A 22,231-nucleotide genomic window follows, 5' to 3' on the forward strand; every position below is an offset into this window, starting at 1 on the left:
GAGAGGTTTCCTGTGAAATTCGCCTAGCAATAGGCGGTCACCCAGACTGGAGTGATGATGATGTGCAGGTCAGGCAGTGCTAAAGGAGACAAATAAGGATTTGGAATCCGTAATCATCGGAATAACTCGAGTATTCTCCAGGGTACAGGTCAAAAATGTAGTTAATCACGGAGCACTACAGCACTTTGGCGAATATAGTCCATGCCTCAGTAGGCCAGCTGTCCAGTCTGCCCTGTCTGAACTTTTGCACGACACCTTCCCTGTTTAGTGATACCACACCTCACTCTTTATTCCCTCCTACTCTGCCAAGTCTAAAACAATGGAAATCTGGGACATTAAGTTTCCAGTCCTGCCTCTCCTGCATACAATTCTCATTAATGGCTGCAATTTCATAATTCCACATTATGATCCACGCACTGAGCTTAAACGCCTTACGAACAATATTCCCTGCACTAATATACACGCAACTCTGAACAGTATTCCCATTTTGCCTAATCTTACTGTCCCTGACTTTCTATGTAGGCCTTGCAATATTTTTTTGCACAACCACTCCACTATCTGCCTAGTAAAGTGCTTTCCACCACCTGCAACTCAAGATTAAAATTCCTGGGTAGGTCATGAGACCATGAAACATAAGAGCAGAATTAGGCCATTCCATTATGGCTGATCCAGGATCCCACTCCACCCAATACACCTGCCTTCTCTTCTTATGTTGAAATACATCAGGCAATATTCATGAGAAGACTGGTGACCATTTTGATATCGAGGCACATTAGGACCAGGGAGACACACAGGCCAAAGGAGAAAACTGACAGCTGAAAGGAGGAGAAAAATATGCAGAGTTTTAAATACCAGGTATGATGGCATTGCTTGTCTGTGCAGCCCCATAGACATTGAGCGTAATGTAGGTTCGAATCTTACCAGAGATTCTGGAATAGTGATGTGCTGTGATAAAACAAAATGCTGATAGGACAGTGTCCGTAATCTCGAGAACCAAATTTGTTCATATAGCCCACTCAAGGATCAGCACCCCAACTTGTCACTCTGTGTCTGAGCATGACACCAGACCTAATCCAGTCGATTTTTACCTGCTCTCTAAAATGAAGGCATCCCCTCCCTCTGCAATGAGGTACACCACAGCTGGCAGTTTTGTAAATGGCGTTCACATCCCAGGAATGAGCAGATTAGAGGTCTGGCTGGATGCTATATAAATAAATAATCCAAGAGCACATACTCGACAGGAAAGTTGACAATATTGCAATCCCACTGTAATTACTAACACTGAACATTGTTACATTTTGGAGAGGAGGGGGGATTGCAATATTTTACACCCGCTTCCTCATCATTGTGGTGGCAATGACAGCTTTAGTAGAAGGAAGGAAAAAGTATAACTGAAGCGATGATGCGTGTGGGGCGAACGGCAATGCTGTTCCGTGCAGCTCATGGTGGATTGGGCGAATGTGGGGCCTACATACGGAACTGCGCAAAACTCTTGGCACCCTACCTATATATATGTCCCTAATGCTTTTGCGCAATACTGTAGTAATGTTATGTAATGAATGGTACTGCAGCTGCAAAACAAAAAAAAAAAGTTAAATGTGTGAGTGATAATAAATCTGATTCTGATACGCGTCTTTATTGTGGACTGAAAGGGCGAAGGGGGCAGAGAGAGGGGAATTGTTTGGAAAAGTGTAGGGAAAGAACACCAGAGAGACATTAGTAATGATCAATAAGCCAATTGTTTGGAACCAAATTACCTTGCCTCGGTTCTTAGGGCTGGATGTATCCGTACCCTTACTACAGCCGACCCCAGGCACTTCTATTCTGCTACCTGTCTCACTTCCCTCCCGCCATCTCTGCCATGGATCCCACGCCCCTCCTGCGGTGCACGCTCTTTTCCAATATACTTTTCTCTCCGTCAGATTTACCAACTCGCACTCCACTCCACGTTGCAGAGTACTGTACAGTGTTTTTATATTTCGATTCCCAGATCCCAATTCTACGATCTCAGATCTCCTGACACAGTGTGAAGATTATCAACTGCGCAACATGACCATTTTCTACCGAGAGAGACTGAAACCTGCGATTGAGGAGCGGGTAGAAGGACTCAGCTTGACTTTGAGACAGGAAGGACAATTCAGCAAACGGGAACACGAGGTGAGTGGGAAAAATGGTTGGGATACAGTTCATTTTGGTGAAAAGAGGGATGAGAGACAACAGTCAGTCTAGCTCATCCTCTTGTTTCTCTACACTGCAGTGATGATATTGATCACTGAACAAATTGGGTCCAAAACATTTGCATCAGGGCTAACTGCAGTTTCAAACTTAATTCATCAGTACAAACATGCTGAACTTAACACACTGGTGAGAGAAATGCGATTCAGTGAATCAGCAGCAGAAATAAAAACCCGATTAAAATACCCATGAAGATCTTTGGTCACATTCGGATTAATTTCATTTCTCCTCATGGACGATGTAGATGTCCAGTTCCCTGCTGCCATGTGTGGAAAGACACCTGGCCACGACATCGATATGGTCACATCACTCCCGTACGAAGCCAGGTGCCTGGAATTTCGGTAATGTGTCGTGGTCCTCGCATTAGAATCACACAGCAGGAAAATTGGCCAAGTCGCCCTAAATCTTTCCTATCATGTGTTGCTCAAATTATCTTCAACATTTCATAGCTTCAAACAACGCTCATTATCAAAGTATGTATACAGTATACCACCTTGAGATTCGCTTTCTTACAGACATTGAAGAAACACGATAGGACGTATTCTTTAAAAAAACTCACATAACAGAGACTGCCAAACACCCAATGTTTGAAAAACAAAATAGATCATCCGAACATTAAAAGTAAACAATTATTACCCAGAATATGAACTGCAGAGAACACCAAAGTGGAAAGTGAGTTCACAGTCACCCAAGCCAGATTCACTGTTGCAGCCGGTCCTTGATCCCAGACCAGACCCGCAGATGTGAGTAAATTTCGAGAATCAGTGAACTAAACACCGGCTTGCCCCTCGCAGCTGCAACATCAGAAAGTTTTCGATCTGGTCTGGCACTGAAATCGACAAAACATTGGCTAATTCTTCGCTTTCGGGCCCATTCCCTGCCACTTCAATCTGGCCCCAAGTTCGAATTAGCAATGACCGTGGCGGATGTGTACACTAGAGACTCCAGTTTGCCGAATTCCCCCACAGCACCACACATACACCAGGTCGGTTCAAAAATAACAACTTGCAAGTGAAAGGCTTTGCAATATTCGTAATATAGAAAAGTGTGAACTGTAGAGTTGCTGAAGTTTTCTTTGCTGTCTCACCAGCTCCATTTTTCCAGGACAGTACGAATGTACTCATCATATAGAACCTGATAACTAACTCAAAGGATTCACTTTAGATCAGGACACATCAGCCTGGTCACCTGGGAGGATCCTTTAGAACAGTAGGAATTTGCCGAGTTGTCCCAGAGACTAGTCAAGACACAATCCAATATAATCAAACATAGTCAACTTTTCAACTGTGGTATCTGCCAATAGAGGTCATCACCCCGAGTGCTTGTGGGTAAGAAATGTTCTCACTGATCACATCCATGTCATGTCACTTTCATCATACTGAAAGAGACAGAACCAGACCGGAGAGCGCCGCGAAGCTCTTTGTCCATGAGACAATGCATTGTGCAGCAGCAGTAGAGTTGTTACGAGGCATAGTCTACGGGTTAATGGCAAACGTCTATCTCACATTGCCATCACCAAAAAAAAACATGTCACAGGTCCACAGGCATTATAAAGGAATGTGCAAAGGAGATTACTTCACTCTGCAACAATAATATTAACTTGTTATTACCTTTAGTTCGTGTTTTGGTTCCATTGTATGAACCCATAGATTTGCAGAATGGATCAGGAGACAGACCAGTGGTTGCCCCGGTGTCCTTGGGCAAAGAGACTATTTGAATGTCCGATCAATGAGCAGATATTTTCCTCATCGTTCTGTGTCTCTCCGTCTGATCTTCACTGTTGTTATTCACAGGAAGTCACGAAGCTCGTTGAGAGGAGAAACCAGGAAGAGAGTTCCAAACTCTTCCTCAGTCTGGTGATGGAAAAAGGCGCCCAGGCCCAGAGGGTGATGTGGGAATCCTTTGTGGAAATGAGGAAGGAGTTACCAAAGTTGGACAAAATACTGATGGAAATCCAGGAACTCGGTACAGTGAAATAACACACTCTGCCCTAAATCAGATTGAAACTTTCCATATTTAACAATGCACTTGGCACCCAATTCCATGAAAGTTTTTCGATGTCAACAGGTCCTGATCCATATGAACACATGAATGTCAGCCGAGGCTTTTGTGAGTTACCATCGCAGCTGAGGGGTGAGTGATGAAATAAATGATTGAAACTGATTACTTGACAGAAATGAAGCTGAACAGCAATTGTTCACAGATTGCTGAAACTAGGAGCCCAGCTGTCAGTGTTTGTGGAAAGGGGTGGTCATGACTGGAAATCACTATCAGTCAATTGGTATTCTGAGTTGAAGCTACACTTCAGACCATTCCTGACATGTTGTGCAAATAACTCAGTTCAGTATGCGTAAGAGTCACCTAGGCATTTACATCCAGCAAGGTCCTGCTGCCCAAGAAACACAGACATTGCTGGCAGTCTGCTGATGTGTTGTGAATTCCAACAATGCTGGCTGCTGACACAGCAGATAGCCCCAGATTGTCTGAGAGTGGAAGAGTCGAGAAGTTCTTCCACGGTTAGGACGACATGCTAGAGTTGCGGTGAGCGTACAGTTTTTCAGCATCAGTGATCTAGGTTCAATTCCCGCTTCCAGTCCGTAAGGAGATTGTACTGTCTCTTGTGGCCGTGCGGGTTTCTTCTGGATGCTCCAGTTTCTTCCCACATTCTGAAGCTGGAGTCATAGAAAAGTACTGCACAGCATCAGGCCTACTCCCACTGACCTCCATCGATGTACTTATCCAAACTTCTCTTAAACGTTGAAGTCGAGCTTACATGCGTCACTTGTGCTGGCAGCTTGTTTCACACAATGACAAACATCTGAGTGAAGGATTTTCCCAATATATTCCCTTTAAAAAGTTCACCATGGCCTCTCGTTGTAGTCCCACATATTGTCAGTCGAACATGCTAGCTTACATTTTGCCGATTTATACCCCCCATAAATTTATATACCTCTATCAAAGCTCCTCTCAATTTTCCGCGTTCCAAGGATCACAATCCCAATCCATTCAAACTTTCGTTATAATTCAGGTCTTCCAGATATGGCAACGTCCGTGCAAAATGTTCTCTGTACTCTTTCAACCTTATTTCCATCTTTCCTGTAGGTCATCATAACTAGACCTCAACAATGTCTCACACAACTTCAACAAAACATCCCATCTCCTGTACTCAGTACTTTGATTTATGAAGAATAATATGCCAAAAGCTTTCTTTATTACCCTGTCTACCTGTGACGCCATTTTCAATGAATTATGGACCTGTATTCCCAGATCTTTTTATTCTACCACATTCCTCAGTGTCCTACCATTCACTGTGTCGGACCCTCGCGCTTGTCTGCATTAATTTGTATTTGTGATTTTCAGCCATTTTTCCTGAAGTTCCAGATCCAGCTGCGAGTCACGATAGGATTCCTCGTTGTCGAGTACACCCACAATATTGATATCATCTCAAATGTGCTGATCCAGTGAGCTACATTATAATCGAGATCTTTGATATAATGACAAACAACAATGGACCCAACCCCGACCCTGCAGTACGTGTCACTTGTCTCCAGTCAAACAGGCAACCATCAGTCAGCCAGTGTTGAGTCCAATTTACAACCTCATCTTGAATGCCGAGCACTAAACCTTCTTGACAAAACTCCCATGTGGGATCTTGTCATATACCTTACTAAAGACTATATAGACAACATCCACTATCTGGTCTTTATCAACGTTCCGGGTAACTTCCTCAAAGAACTCTATAAGATTGGCTAGACATGGCCTATTACCCACGAAGCCATGCTGACTGTCTTCAATCAGTCCAAGTCCAGATGTACAGATCAATAGGTTATTTGGTCACATCGGTTTAGTTGGGCAGTGTGAGCGCATGGCTGGAAGTGGTTGCTACTGTACTGTATCTCTAAAAAATAATGAATCCGTTCCTTCAGCCCAACTCCCACGCAGCACAATAAGCACGAGTATTAAAATATACTTCATTTAATCCACATTAGAACCATTGATTGCATATACCTCTGGCAGGGTGTTGATGATGGGGAAATCTGAAGAAACACCTGGCTAGATCATAATACACTGTGAAGCACCATGCAATTCTGAAAGTGACCCGGTACTTGGTCGAACGCCTCCAAACAGCCCTGGAGGTTTCCTCATACACTGATGACCCACATACCCTTGGCAGTGTCTTGATACACTGAACCTCTCTTGCCTTTGATGTATTCACAAAAGCCTTTTGCTTTTTTCTTAACGATTGTCATTCACTCCCAGACTGGTCTTAGAACTCATTTCCAGTATTTATACTCTACTCTTGTCAGAACATTTTCTTTGTTTTTTACTCTCAGTATCTGAGAATACCACCTTTTATCAGTTAAACCACTGATAAACCTTGATGTTAAATTTTCCTTACAATTTATTCCTTTGGCACCTAAGGGGGCACATTGGCCCCAAAGTCCCACTACTCACTTTTGAATGACTCCGGTTTAATGGGTGAAGAATTACCTTCAATCAGCGCTGTGGTATACAATCAAAATAATCCTTCAACTTCAGGATATCTATGTCCAATCCATCTGTTCTCCTTTCCATAACTGCTATGAAGCTTAGCTACATTATCCATATTTAAAATACTTTAACTGCAGGATATCTCCTTGACACACTTTAAACGTTATATCCTCTTCAATCTGTTAATGTAAGGCAATTCAGATTCATTTTTAGGAAAGTTGGAATCCACTTCTACGACGGCACTCTCATTTGTAACAGCTCTGTGTAGCTTATCTACTCCTGTATCTCCTGATAAGGTGTGTGCTATATCTGAATCAAAGTGGTTGCACTCTTTCTGCAAGGAAGGCACAAAGTTCATGTGTAAGTTGGCTTTCACTTCATGGTTAAATAGCTGAACATTCTCTTCAAAATGTAAGTGTTTTGATTGAGATGTTGGCTCAGATTTGTTACTTGAACTTACATGTATTGCTTATTACGTTAATGGACAAGAGTTGGAAATCTAACTTGTTGGTAAACATGTTAAAACTAATATTATCGATCCAGGCACAGTTTCAAAGATAGAAATCAAAAGGGGAATAAAAAAGCGCCGTGATCCAATTAAATCAGTGCCCAAGTGAAGTAATCCAATTCAATATTCGCCACCTCTCAGATTCCCAGTGTCCATATAAATACATTCACTTCCTAACGTCTTCAATTTTTCACATCCCTTTATCAACCGTATCATGGTTGACCACAGTCCTGTTAAGCTGATTGACGGGGTAAAATAGACGCTTATAATCTGCACTTGCTTCATAGTTTCAACTGTCACTATTTTTTTTTTCCAATCTGTATGTAGCCCCCCGGCCACCCTCAGGGTCGCTCGTTCGCTGTCGTTTAGGGAAACAGCCTCTGCTTTGGCAAACTGAGTAATTTGTTTGTGTGGATGCTGTGTGATTTACCCCACCCCGCCCAAATAACAGACAATACACCAGATGCAATTAAATGTTATACAGTTTATTACTGGAACTATATAATTAAAAGAGACTAAAATATAAAAGGAAAATAAAAGGCGCCACACTTATCAAAGTTCAATCTCTTGGTGCACAAACAGTTGGAGCTCAAGGACCTTCTTCTTCACCCTTCACCCTGCGACCCCCTCGGACCACCTCGACCGGCCACCTGGGACCAACAACGGTGGTCGACCAGACGCTCCACACGAGTCCGTCTCCGTCTCCGGGTCCGACCCCGTTAGCGGACTCACAGCACCTGGTCCATCCTCTGTCTCGCTCTCCCGCCTTCTGCCCCAAAACCCCCGCATACAGTATCTTCAAATAAACCAAAACCATAACAACTATCCCAATTGGTTAATAGCACCCTCTAAACCAAAACAAGCTGCTAACGCAAACTTTCTCAGCGTTTAACACAACAAAGCCGCATTCCCCAGATTAAGATAACAAAGACGCAGTTTTAATTAGCCTCCGCAGTAACATAAAAGTCGAAACCCCCTTACATGTAAGACGGCTTCTTTTCCTGTTTATTCATTATTATTTGTAACATTGCAATATATCCCAACGGTAGACCAGCTTATTGGCCAAAGAAATAAATTGAACACACTCTGCAGCCAAAATTCCTCACAACTCACAAACTCGTTTGATTCCATCTCTTTTTGCAGTGGAACAGGAAACTTTCCCAGTGAACTAGTGACAACAGTTGCCCGGCATATTCAACATGGATTTTCTCAAGGAATCTATGCATATTTTGTTCACGTTTTATCCCTAATTTATCTGTACAATACCCCGGATAACAAATACAACAATAAAGACGATTCTGGAAAAAGGTTGAAGAGCTTTAGGAAATGGATATTATAGTTCAGATCAAGGGCTATCATTGGATATTTGGAAGGGTGAAGAGGCAGAATGGCTGAGCTGAAGGAGTAAAGGTTTCATGTGGACTTTTGCGATGAAGCAGGTTGACTGAGAGGTAGTGATGAGCAGAAATTGTCTATGAATGGGAATTAAAGTTGTTAATTCAAAATATTACTGTGTGATTCCAATGCAGAAGGATGACTGGTGTTGGGTCAGAGGACATTGCTGAGAGCTGAGGAACTGGTGTGAAATTTTCAAACAAGTTCAGGGCAGTGAAAAACAAAGGATGAGGCCACCAGGACGCCAGAGTGGCCCATCAGTAAGGGGCTGTTATGAAAGAGATTGTGGAGTCATTATTGATGATCTGTCAAAAATCATTGGGTGTCAGGAAGAGTCTCTGGACAGGAAAATCACATGTGTCTTTATGTGGGCAGGAAGATTATAACGAAATAGCGGTAGGAACTTCCACCTTCACTGTTCGCTGAATATTAGATGGTGGAAGTCTGATATTTTCTGGTTCATATCTCTTTCCCCTTGGAAGACGTTCAAGCGAAACACAAAGAGACTCTGCGGGCACAAACAGAAACACTGAGAGTGAACACGATCCTGATTAGGGAGAAGGTGAAGATTTACCAGCTGGTTGATCGATACGCTGAGCTCACGGTCATTTCTACTGTTCGAGATCGGAGACTGGTGGAACATGAACTGCTGGCGACAGGCCGAACCCATGAAAAATGGAGAAAGAAACACCTTCGCGGAGAGCTGGAAAAAATCCGGACTGATCAGTTGTTTCAGAGCAGCTTTTCCCGGAGGAAATCGAAATCTGGGAGTTCAGCAGCAGTGGCCGGAATCCCGGGAATTGGGAAAACGACAATGGTACAAAAGATCGTTTATGACTGGAGCACGGGGGAAATATATCGACAATTCCAGTTTGTCTTCAGTTTCAAATTCAGGGAGTTAAACACGATTAATTGCAGAATAAACCTGAGGGAACTGATTCTGGATCAGTATCCTTACTTTGGGGAATTCCTGAGAGAGGTCTGGAAGAACCCAAAGGGATTACTGTTTATATTCGATGGTCTAGATGAATTCAAACACAGAATCGATTTTGCTGACAGTCGGAGAGATACAGAACCCAAGCACCAGTGCCCAGATCCCGAGTGGTGGTGTGAAGTGTCTGACATTGTGTACAATTTAATCCAGCACAAGCTGCTCCCAGGGTGTTCAGTGCTGGTGACAACCCGACCCACTGCTTTACAATTATTGGAAAATGCGGAGATCAGTGTCTGGGCTGAAATCCTGGGATTTGTTGGTGAGGAACGGAAGGAATATTTTATCCGGCATTTTGAAGATCAGACGGTGGCAGCAGCTGTTTTCAAACACGTGGAGGAGAACGAGATCCTGTACACCATGAGCTACAACCCCTCCTACTGCTGGATCCTCGCTCTGGCACTGGGCCCCTTCTTCACACAAAGAGTCAGGGACCCGCAGCGAGTTCCCAAGACCACCACCCAACTATATTCCTACTATATTTACAACATCCTGAAAAACCACAACCGTGAGATTGAGAACCCCCGTGATGTGTTACTCAGGGTTGGTCAGATGGCCTTCACAGGAGTGTCCGAGAAGAAGATTGTGTTCACAGATGGAGATTTGATCAAGTACAATCTGCATCCTTCCCAGTTCCTGTCCGGGTTCCTGATGGAGCTTTTGGAGAGAGAGGATTCTGCCCGGTGTGTGGTGTACACATTCCCACACCTCACCATCCAAGAGTTTATAGCTGCAGTCGCACAATTCCTGAATCCACATCCCGAGGATATCCTGAAATTCCTCACTGAAGCCCACAACACGACAGATGGGCGATTTGAGGTATTTCTCCGTTTTGTTGCTGGTCTCTCCTCCCCAATGACAGCTCGGGGCCTGGAGGAGTTTGTGGGTCCATTTCCTCATGAAACAACCTGCCGGGTGATTGACTGGGTGAAGGAGGAGGTTAAACGCCAGAGTGGAGACATGAGGAGTGATGCTGGTAAAAGGAGCCTCCTGAACACATTGAATTACCTGTTTGAGTCTCAGAATCGTGGGCTGGCTCAGGCTTCACTGGGATCTGTAGAAAGACTTTCATTCCGTGGAATGACACTGACCCCGATTGACTGTGCAGTCCTGTCTCGTGCCATCGGACTCTGTGATACAATAAAACAGCTCGACCTGGAGTGCTGCCACATTCAGTGTGAAGGAATCCAGCGGCTGGGACCCGGGCTGCACAAGTGCCAGGATTTGAGGTAACTTAATTTAACTCTCACTCAGATCTGTGAAACTGTCCAATTGTGTTGTTTCAATGTCAAGGGATTTTGGTAAAACTGTAGTAAATCAGATCGTGAAGAACAGTGTGAAATGATGGGGCGGGGGGGCGGGGGGAATCGGTCAGCAATTCCCCAAGGCCAGGAGGGTTCTGTGGTTCCTTGTGAAGGGATGTTGGAGAGTTCATCAGATCAGTGAACAACGGCCACTGGTTTAATGGTAGTAAATTACAGGAATGGCCGTGTTTCTCGCTGCCTGTGACACATCCATTGACAATATTCCTTCTCACTGTTACTGACACCCAGACCGACACTGACTGCAGCAGGTGGGTCGGAGATTCACACCCACTTCCCAGTGAGGGACAAGAGACCGTCAGCAGACTGCCCCAATGAGAAGGGAAGAATACCATTGTGAGATTGTCCTCCCCTGACATTCCCCGTGTGTGACTATCACCATCAGTCGAAATCTGTGGCTTTGCTCAGCACAGTCGGCTCCTCTCCTCTCCCGATTGTGGGACTCTGTTCAGACCCACCCCTCTTGTGCAATCTATTTCTGCCTCCTGTCTTGTGGGATTTTATTTTCCCATCTGTATCCTCCTGTGGGATCTCTCTTCCACATACACTTCGTCCTGTAGGGTCTCTCTTCCCCATCTCCCTTCCTCCTTTGGGGATCTCTCTTTCTCATCCCTTTCCCCCTGTGGGATCTCTCTCCCCACCTCGTCCTCCTGGGATCTGACTTCCACAAACTCCCATGGACAATCTCCACCCACAACTCTCCTCACTGTAGGACTTTCTGCCATCCAACCCTGCCTCTTCCGACACTCACTCGTCAGTAACAATTTTCTGACCATCGGGGAATGGGACAGAATATGTGGAGTTTACAGGGTCTCACCGACAGACAAAATTACTGGCATTCAGTGACTACCGTGGAGCTGGGCAGTGAGGGACATTGACAGTGATGGGAACTCCAATCAGTGCTACACTGAAGGGTTTAATCATTCCTGAAATATCCAAGTGAGAGAAATTCCTTCAGACCCACGGTTTGAATCACTTTGTTCGTCAATTTGTCTGGTTGTGTTTAGACTTGGGGAGAATAAACTGGGAGATTCAGGAGTGAAACTGGTGTCTGCGGCTCTGAGGAACCCGGAGTGTAAAATACAGAAACTGTGGTAAGTACCAGACTGTGGGAGATTGTGTTTACAGTCACTGGGTGTCTGACACTGAACATTAATATATCCATATAACAATTACAGCACAGAAACAGGCCATCTCGCCCTTCTAGTCTGTGCCGAACGCTTACTCTCACCTAGTTCCACCAACCTCCACTCTGCCCATACCCCTCCATTCCTTTGCTCTACATATAGCTATCCAATTTAACTTTAAATGACAATATTGAACCTGCCTCAACCACTTCTGCTGGAAGCTCGTTCCACACAGCTACCACTATCTGAGTAAAGAAGTTGCTCCTCATGTAACCCCTGAATTTTTGCCCTTTAAATCTTAACTCATGTCCTTTTGTTTGAATCTCCCCTACTCTCAATGGAAAAAGCCTATCCACGTGAACTTCATCTATCCCTCTCATAATTTAAAATACCTCTGTCAAGTCCCGCCCTCCCCCCGCAACCTCCTACGCTCCAAAGAATAAAGACTCAACTTGTTCAACCTTTCTCTGTAACTTAGATGATGAAACCCAGGTAATATTCTTATAAATCTTCTCTGTACTCTTTCTATTTTGTTGACATATTTCCTATAATTCGGTGACCAGAACTGTACACAATCCTCCATATTTGGCCTTACCAATGCGTTGTACAATTTTGCATTACATCACAACTCCTATACTCAATGCTCTGATTTATAAAGGCAGCATACCAAAAGCTTTCTTCACCACCCTATCCACATGAGATTCCACCCTCAGGGAACTATGCACCATTATTCCTTGATCCCTCTGTTCTACTGCATTCTTCAATGCCCTAACATTTTTCATGTACGTCCTATTTTGATTAGTCCTACCAAAATGTAGCACCTCACATGTATCAGCATTAAACTCCATCTGCCATCTTTCAGGCCACTCTACTAACTGGCCTAAATCTCTCTGCAACTTTGAAAACCTATTTCATTATCCACAACTCCACCTATCTTAGTATCATCTGCATACTTACCAATCCAATTTACCACCCCATCATCCAGATCATTAATGTATATGACAAACAGCATTGGACCCAGTACAGATCCCTGAGGCACACCACTAGTCACCGGCCTCCAATCTGAGAAAAAGTCATCCACCACTACTCTCTGGTGTCTCCCATCCAGCCAACGCTGAATCCATTTAACTATTTCAATATTAATACCTAACGATTGAAAATTCCTAACTAACCTTCCGTGTGGAACCGTGTCAAAGGCCTTACTGAAGTCCATATAGATAGCATCCACCGCTTTAACCTCGTCAGCTTTCCTAGTAACCTCTTCAAAAAATTCAATAAGATTTGTTAAACTTGGCATTCCACGTACAAATCCATGTTAACTGTACCTAATCAGACTTGGTCTATTCAGATAATTATACATACCATCTCTAAGAATACTTTCCATCAATTTACCCACCACTGACGGCAAAGTCACAGGCTGATAATTGCTAGATTTCCTCTTAGAACCCTTTTTAAACAACGGAACAACATGAGTAATACGCCAATCCTCCGGCACCCTCCCCATTTCTAATGACATTTGAAATATTTCTGTCAGAGCCCCTGTTATTTCACACGAACTTCCCGCAAGGTTCTGGGGAATATCCTGTCAGGACCTGGAGACTTATCCACTTTTATATTACTCAAAATCGGCAGTACTAGCTCTTCTTTAATCATCATAGTTTCCATAACTTCCCCATCTGATTCCCTTACATAATTCAATAGTCTTCTCCTTAGTGAATACCGAAGAAAAGAAATTGTTTAAAATCTCCCCAATCTCTTCTGGCTCCACACATAGCTGTCCACTGTGGTTCTCTCAGGGACCAATTTTATCCCTCACTATCCGTTTGCTATTAATATAACTGTAGAAACCCTTTGGATTTATTTTCACATTACTTGCCAAAGCAACCTCGTATATACTTTTAGCTTTTCTAATTTCTTTCTTAAGATTCTTTTTACATTCCTTATATTCCTCGAGCACCTCATTTACTCCATGCTGCCTATATTTCTTGCAGATATCTCTCTTATTCCGAACCAAGTTTCCAATATCCCTTGAAAACCATGGCTCTCTCAAACTTTTAACCTTTCCTCTCAACCCAACAGGAACATGAAGATCCTGTACTCTCCAAATTTCCCCTTTAAATGACCTCCATTTCTCTATTACATCTTGCCATAAAAACAAATTGTCCCAATCCACTCCTTCTAAATCCTTTCGCATCTCCTTGCAGTTAGCCTTTCTCCAATCAAAAATCTCAACCCTGGGTCCAGGCCGATCCTTTTCCATAATTATATTGAAACTAATGGCATTGTGATCATTGGACCCGAAGTGCTTCCCAAAACAAACCTCCGTCACCTGACCTATCTCATTCCCTAATAGGAAATCCAACACTGCCCCTGCTCTAGTTGGTACCTCCATGTATCGCCGCAAAAAAAAAATTATCCTGCACACATTTTACAAACTCCAAACCATCCAGCCCTTTTGCAGTATAGGCTTCCCAGTCTATGTGTGGAAAATTAAAAGCTCCCACAATCACAACCTTGTGCTTATTACAAATATCTACTATCTCCTTACAAATTTGTTCCTCCAATTCTCGCTCCCCATTTGGTGGTCTACGATACATCCCTATAAGTGTTACTACACCTTTCCCGTTCTTCAATTCCACCCAAATAGCCTCCCTAAACGAGCCCTTCAATCTATCCTGCCAGAGCACCGCTGTAATATTTTCTCTGACAAGCAATGCAACACCTCCTCCTCTTGTCCATCCGATCCTATCACATCTGAAGCAAAGGAATCCAGGAATATTTAGTTGCCAATCACACCCCTCCTGCAACCATGTTTCACTAATAGCTACAACATCATACTTCCAGGAATCAATCCATGCTCTAAGCTCATCCACCTTTCTTACAATGCTCCTAGCATTAAAATAAATGCATTTAAGGAACTTTCCGCCTCTAACTCTCTGTTTATCACTAACGGTGCAAACAACTTTATTATCTCTTTTTTTTCTTCCTTCTCCCCTACGTCTGTTCCCACATTCTGGTTCCCCTCGTCTTCCGCCCCCACCCCGCCCCCGTATCTAGTTTAAATCCACTGGAGCCTCTCTAGCAAACCTACCTGCGAGAATATTTGTCCCCCTCCAGTTCAGATGTAAACCGTCCCGCCGGAAGTGGTCCCACCTTCCCTGGAAAACTGCCCAATTATCTACAAATCTGAAGCCTTCCTCCTGCACCATGTCTTGAACCAAAGTGTTGATCTGCGCTATCTTACTATTTCTAAACTGGCCTGCACTTGGCACTGGTAGCAATCCTGAGATGGCTATCCTGGAGCTCCTGTCCTTCAACTTGGCACCTAACTTCCTAAACTCGCCTTTCAGGAGCTCCTGACTCTTCCTACCCACGTTATAGGTCCCTACATGGACCACAACATCCGGCTGCTCGCCCTCCCTCTTGAGAATACTGAGAACTCGATCCGAGATATCGCGGACCCTGGCACCAGGGAGACAACAGACCATCCGAGATTCTAGACCTCTCCCACAGAAGCTCCTATCTGTCCCCCAACTATCGAATCCCCTATCACAACTGCTCTCCTCTTTTCCCTTCTTCCCTTCTGAGCTGAGGGTCCCGTCTCGGTGCCAGAGACGCAACCACTGCAACTTGTCCCTGGTAGGCCGTCCCCATCAACAGTATCCAAAATGATGTACTTATTATTGATGGGAACGGCCACAGAGGTGCTCTGCTCTTTCTGTCTCTTCCCCTTCCCTCTCCTGACAGTCACCCAGCTACCTGTCTCCTGACTCTTAGGGGTGACTATCTCCCTGTAACTCCTCTCTATTTCTGCCTCTGCCTTCCGAATGATCCGAAGTTCATCCAGCTCCAGCTGCCTAACTCTGTTTGTCAGGAGCTGCAGCTTGATGCACCTTTCATAGGTGTCGTCATCAGCGACAATTGTGCTCGCCCTGACTTCCCACGTACTGAAAATGGAGCACTCAACTGTCCTAACTGCTGCCTCTATTACCTACTCTTAAGGTAATTAAATTAATTTAAGGAACTTACCCGGCCTTACCTCACTTGGAATGAAGTCTCCTTCTACTCCGTCACCCTCTACAACGTCGCCCGCTTCGTTAATCTTCTCGCTTTTAAACACTTAAGCTGCCTCACGGTCCGACTTACACACGCTTGCGCAGTCGTGCCCATTTCAACTGCCGAAGGGGAAAAATGTGATCAGTAATTGCCTTACTGATAAACACTGGGGATTTTTACTGTCTCCTTTCTCTCTGTGTCCTTCCCCCTCACTCTCTCTCCTCTCCAGGCTGTGGGATGTAGGTCTCACAGATTCTGATGCCGAGGATCTCTTCTTCGCTCTCAGTGCGAACCCATCACTGACGGAGCTGTACCTGGGATCAAACTTGCTCACAGACCGATCTGTCCCCGCTCTTCACCGCCTCATACTGACCCACCCGACTCTGGAGCAGATCGGGTGAGTGTTTATATTAATGTGCAATGTGATAAAATATCAGTGGATCCGTGGGTTTTCTGGTGATATTTGTCTGTGAGTGTTGTTGAAACATTAACCCCAGTCTACTGTTACTGACACTGTTGTGTAATCTGTTTATTCCATCTTTATTCTTCCATCTGTTTCAGGCTGGACTGGAATCCCTTCAGTGAGAACGGGAGAATGGAACTGGAGTCTCTGCAGGAAACCAGACCCGGACTGAGAGTTGATCCTTGAACATCTGAATGTCCGAAAAACCCCGCCCGCTGAATGGGGACATTTTGGCCTATTTCCTTGCCCTCTCCTTTAATGGCCACACTCCAGGTGTAATTCCCAACGGTTCTACCGGAACTCGCTCCAGTTTCGTGATCTGTTTTGTCCGAAGAGGTCCCGTAGTGACATAATTCCGCCTCCTGCAGAGCGCTGCTGCTTCCGGCGCGTGTCCGGGTTCGAGAGCTCCCCCAAGTGGGGCGACGGAGATTTACACAGACAGGAAGAGCCCGGATTCAGGGGCTCAGTCAAGGACACTGTTGACCCGGGATGGGATTATCCTGGGAGAGAATCGTTTTGCTCCCTTTGCAGAGTAAGGTGAATTCAGCAGTCTGGTTGATATAATAATGTTAAATAGACAAATCCCTCGGCAGTAAACCTGGATTTGCAGGGATCTCTGACTCGGCCCCGAACTGTGATTTTATAATCATACGGGAGGAGAAGATAGCAGCGCGCCTGTGCGTGCGCAGTTCTCCGGTGAAAAATGATGTCGTATCTGTTAAATAGGGGCCGTGGACAATTCTGATTTGATGGAGAATGGACGTGAAAGCACAAAGGAACATTTGGCTACATTTCTGAAACGCCCATCTGCTGTTGTCATTACTGTGTCGTCGGGAATCTTTCCGAGAGTAGGCCTCAAAATCCACGGCCTTGCCTGCTTTTGGCGACCGAGAAGGAGGTGGAATCTTTCGGACAAAGATGGCGCTCAGTTCTCGGTGTCGCAGAGCTGATCAGAGCTCGAAGTTTTCGGATGACTCAGACTCAGATTGTGGTCGGCATGGCACGGAGAGCTTTTCTTCCTTCTCCCATCTGCGTGAGATTTGGGACATTTGAGAAGCTTTGAACTTTACTGTGCTCACGGACTTCTTCATCAACTTATGGTATTGTTACACTGTTTGTAATTATGTGTTATAATTATGTGGTTTTGTCCGTTTTTTCAGTCTTGGTTTGTCCTGTGTTTTTTGATATCACATCGGAGGAACTAATGTATCATTTCTTAATGCATGCATTACTAAATGACAACAAAAGAGGACTACGTGTCTTCATAATCATAATAATCGGTTCCCCGATGCAGAGTGACGGTGAGAAACGGGATTGATTATTCAACTGGTCACCCGTTGTCGCCGGTCTGTTAAATGTGTGTGACTGTGAGTGAATTGGGTGCAGCTTATTTATTCCTGCCGGTTAGCAGCTTACACATTGTTTAATTTACATTGGTCATGATAAAATCAGTAAACCGCTGCAACTTCCTGTTTTGGTGTCAGACTTGAGTTTTCTGCTGGCCCCGCACCCTGTGCACTGCAGCAGCGGGTCACTGATGAAACAGCGTCACAGCTCCAGGGTGAGGGAGGGCGAACTTGCAGAGTTTGGGTGCCTAGGATCTCGTCTCCACCCAACCCCTATCCTGGCTTATTGATTCTGCCCCCGCGCTGTCCTGGCCTCCGCACACAGTTTAAATCGACTATAATATCAGAGGTAAGTCCACTGAGATCCCGAGTACGAGAGGGGTCAGACACAGAGTGAAACTCCCTCTACACCGTCCCATCACACAATCCCGTGGTCAGACAGAGCGTGAATCTCTTTCTAACTATCCCATCACACGTTCCCGGGTTCAGAAAAAAGTGTGAATCTTCCCCTCATCGTCCATTGCACATCCCGCGGTCAGACACAGATTGAAGTTCCGACTATACCGTAGCGTCACGCACTCCCGTCGTCGGAAACAGTTTGCAGCTCCCTCCACTCCATCCCATAAAACATGCTCGGGGTCGGACATAGCGTGAAGCTCCCTCCACATCCTCCCATCACACACACGAGGGGTCAAACACAGAGTGAATATCTGTCCACACCGTCCCATCACATACTCCTGTTGTCAGGCACTGTGTGAAGCTTCTTAAACACTGAACCATCACACACTCCTGGGATTAGTGACAGAGTGAAGCTCCCTCTGTACCTTCCCATCACACACCCTCGGGGTCAGGCACAGAATGAATCACCCTCTGTGCTGTCCAATCTCGCCCTCTTGTTCCTAGACACGGAGAAAAGTTCTCTGCAGAGTGAGATAAATTGTCGCGTTGAAACGGATGATAGAGGACACTCTCAGCTTGAAGCTGTAGCACAAGGACCTGCCCTCCACACCGGTTTATTCTCTGGAGGTGGTCAGAGAGACCAGAAGAAAAGTAGTGGGACGACGGGGAGTGATACAGGGTGCCCGGAGCAGCAGGGACTGGGAGAGGCACAACAGACAGGGGAGTACAAGTGGATATTAGAATCCTAGCGTTTAATAATCACATTTATTTTCAGGGTCGATAAGTAGCCAAGGATGAAATCGAAGATGAGGATAGTTTTGCCAAAACGGGACCTCACCTCTCCCCGTCCTTTCCTAACGTCGGCACGCCCGACAGGACGCCGTCCCTTCCCGTCCACGCACACGGGCCGCGCTCCCAATCAAACTCCGCCCTTTCCCATTCACTCCCATATTCCGCACTCCCAATGGAATCTCTCCAGTTCATTTCCAACGGGACTGAGATCCTGGAAATTGGCGGGGATGTCTGAATTCCGTCTTTGAAAGAACGCCGGGCTGTGTTTAGGAAGTTTGACCAGACCGTCGGTGGGTTTATTCGTTACAAGGAACGTCCAGGGTCGTGTGGATGTTGACTTCGTAAAACTGACGAAGCTCTATCTCCTGGCAGATACGATCGGACCTCAGGAACTTCTGTAAGCTTTCTTGAAGATGGTTGGGGGTGTCCTGAGATAGGTTGATGGTTTCCGTGTCCCCACGCCAGGAGATTCTTTGCTCCACGTTCCCGGTGTCCACATAGCACACCGGAATTTATACAAACCACGGTTCCCGCACTCCATATCCCAAAGCTGGAATTTTCCCAGTCACGTTTCCCGATCTCTCCACACCGAGAGTTATACTGCGCACGGTTTCTATTTTCGTATGGACACCGGCAGTTTTACCGCACACGTTTCCTGGTTTCTGTATCCTCCTCTCTCCTCGACGCTTGGAGTAATAACGTACAGCATACTGAGATGTAAACTGACCTAATGGGAGAGAGTGACGTTCTGACATAAACTGGCCGCTGCTTCCCTTAAAATGTCTGATGTTAGTGATACCTTGTATAAAGTGAGCATCGGGAAGGAAGGGAGTGAGTCGCCGATTGATAACGGCCCTCACCGTCTTTAATGTTGTTGAGAAAAAGGGAGAGATGTGGTGAGTGAAGGAGACCCCGTTCGGCCGGGTTGAAACGGGACCAAGGACGGAGCGAAGCCTTGGTTAAAGTGAGCGGCAGAGAAGGAGTGAAGAACACGTTGACTTCAAATGGCCGACGCTTCACTGGAAATGTCTGCTGGGGAGGGAATGACAGATTGGTAGAAGTGAGCACAAGAGAGGGAGGGACGCGCTGATTTAAAATTGGCGAATCCTTGGTTACTATGGCCGCCAGGGATGGAGTGAGACACTGACTTATAATGACCACTGTCGCACACGGAATCTATGGAGAAGGAACATGCGGTGCCCGTGGATACAATGCCGGGATCGAGTGTGTTATTGATTGTAATAACAATATTTTAATGTGTGTTTTATATAGTCTTTCGTATTGTATATACGTTTTAATTTAATATTGTTGTCATTGAATAAACCAATGTATATATCTCAGATAGTCACACATACACTTTTATATGCGGGTTTTGGGGAGGAGGGGTGAGGGGTTTGGGAGGAAGAGGAGAGACGGGACGAGGAGTGGACTGATGAGACGGTGAGCGTGGCGAAGTCACTGACTCAATAGGGGACGAAAAGTGGAGGGGCGAAGGTTCCTGTCACAAACTGGTGGCCGAAATGGATAAGATAAAGACGGGGTGAGGAGGAGTGAAAGGGCAGGAAGGGAGCGGGGCTGATGGGACGGGGAGGGAGGGGAAGCAATGGGATGGGAAGTGAGAGGGTGTAATAGGATGGGAGGGAGTGGTATGATTACAGGATGGGGAGTGTGGGGGGAGTGCCTCTTTCAATGGTGGAGGAAGGATGGGTGGTGACATTTCCTTCGCAAATAAGACTAGCTGCAAGAGAGGGGACGTGGACGGGGTAAAGGGGGAGCAAGGGTTTGGGACGCCGTCAGGGCTGATACGACGGAGAGTTGAGTCTCTCAACGGAGGGAGAGGGAAGCGAGGGAAGGGATCGGGTGGGGAGAGAAATTCCCATCAGAAAATGTTCAGCACCGAGGATATGGTGGATGGCGGGAGAAAGGGCAAGGGGGCTGCGAAAGGAGGGTGTCAGGAGTGATGGGGTGAATAGGAAAGTGACACACTGCGTAACAGAGAGAAAGAGCGCGATGAGGAGAGGCGAATATTGGCATCGCAAAACGGCAGCCAACCAGCATAACATGCAGAGCATCGAGGTGGTGGGGAGAGGAAAGCGAGGGTAGGGAGGGAAGGGGTTTGCGTGTGATGCGATGGGAAAAGGGTTGACAAGATGGTGAGTGTGAGGGAGTGACACACTTCGTGGTGGAGGAAATGGAAGGGAGGGTCACACACTGTCACAAAATGGCTGTCGACAGAAGGTTAAATGGAGAGTCAGGAGAGCGGGCACCGAGGGTAAGGAAAAGAGTGGTGAGGAGTTGAGATTGAAGAAACAGGGAGGGAAGTGAGTAATAGGTGAAGAAAAGGATGTGCCTCATTCTATGATGTTTGGAGAGCAGTTCTCAATGGTAACCATCACAAGATGGCCGCCGGCCAGGGTGAAATGTGCGGTGATAGAGGGGAGAGCGATGTAACAGAGAGCATAATGCTTCAGGAGTGACAGGATGCCGAGGATGGGACAGGGCAACTTGTAACAAGGGAGCTGGAATACTGAGGGGTACCCATGGGGAGGAATGTAGCTACGGGTAGAGTTTGGCACCGTTACCACCTCTTCCCATCTCCAAAATACCGCATTATTTATTCTCCCTCCGCTCCTCAGGTCGTCCGGCACGAATCCTTCAGGTTGTCCCGCGGAGCGGGGAACGTGACGTGACTGGGGCCCGTCAAAGGCAGGAGTGGGCGCAGGCTTGCTGGAAAAGATGGAGACAAGGTCTGTCGGTGCGGGCTAGTTATCGGGAAGCGGGGTGAGAGGGAGGGATCAGATTGACGGGGAATGGGAGAAAGAAAAGGTGCGGAGAGGAGACTAGATGAGTAAAACCATCATCGCCTCTGTGTCGTCCATTACCCACTCCCTCAGCCTCTCTCTTTCTCACTCCCCTCACTTCCCCCTCTGTCCCCTTTTCTCTCTTCAGCTCTTCCTCCACGCTGTCCTCCAGCCCCTCTCACTACCCTTTATTTATTTTCTCCCGCTGTCACCATCTCTTTCTCTACCCGACACGCGCTCTTGCTCCTACTCGTCTCTTCCTATCCTCTTTTACTCTCAAGGACCCCAGTCTCTCTACCCCCCCC

General features: G+C 45.9%; 1 protein-coding gene and 1 pseudogene across 3 annotated transcripts in view; one reads left to right on the plus strand and one right to left on the minus strand.

Moving 5' to 3' along the window:
- The window catches only part of LOC140206981 (NACHT, LRR and PYD domains-containing protein 3-like), a 35,911-nt gene extending 17,848 nt beyond the window's left edge, over window positions 1–18,063 (plus strand). For all 3 annotated transcript variants that reach the window (XM_072275298.1, XM_072275300.1, XM_072275299.1), the window contains 7 exons: window positions 1,991–2,157; window positions 4,029–4,200; window positions 4,303–4,368; window positions 9,112–10,849; window positions 11,950–12,036; window positions 16,355–16,522; window positions 16,687–18,063. In XM_072275298.1, coding sequence (XP_072131399.1) covers window positions 1,991–2,157; window positions 4,029–4,200; window positions 4,303–4,368; window positions 9,112–10,849; window positions 11,950–12,036; window positions 16,355–16,522; window positions 16,687–16,774 — 2,486 coding nt within the window. In that variant the 3' untranslated portion in view covers window positions 16,775–18,063. The remainder of the gene's footprint in view (window positions 1–1,990; window positions 2,158–4,028; window positions 4,201–4,302; window positions 4,369–9,111; window positions 10,850–11,949; window positions 12,037–16,354; window positions 16,523–16,686) is intronic.
- The window catches only part of LOC140206983 (uncharacterized), a 291,411-nt pseudogene that overhangs the window by 66,716 nt on the left and 202,464 nt on the right, over window positions 1–22,231 (minus strand).

The sequence above is a fragment of the Mobula birostris genome, chromosome 13 (assembly GCF_030028105.1).
Source record: "Mobula birostris isolate sMobBir1 chromosome 13, sMobBir1.hap1, whole genome shotgun sequence".
NCBI classification, from domain to species: domain Eukaryota; kingdom Metazoa; phylum Chordata; class Chondrichthyes; order Myliobatiformes; family Myliobatidae; genus Mobula; species Mobula birostris.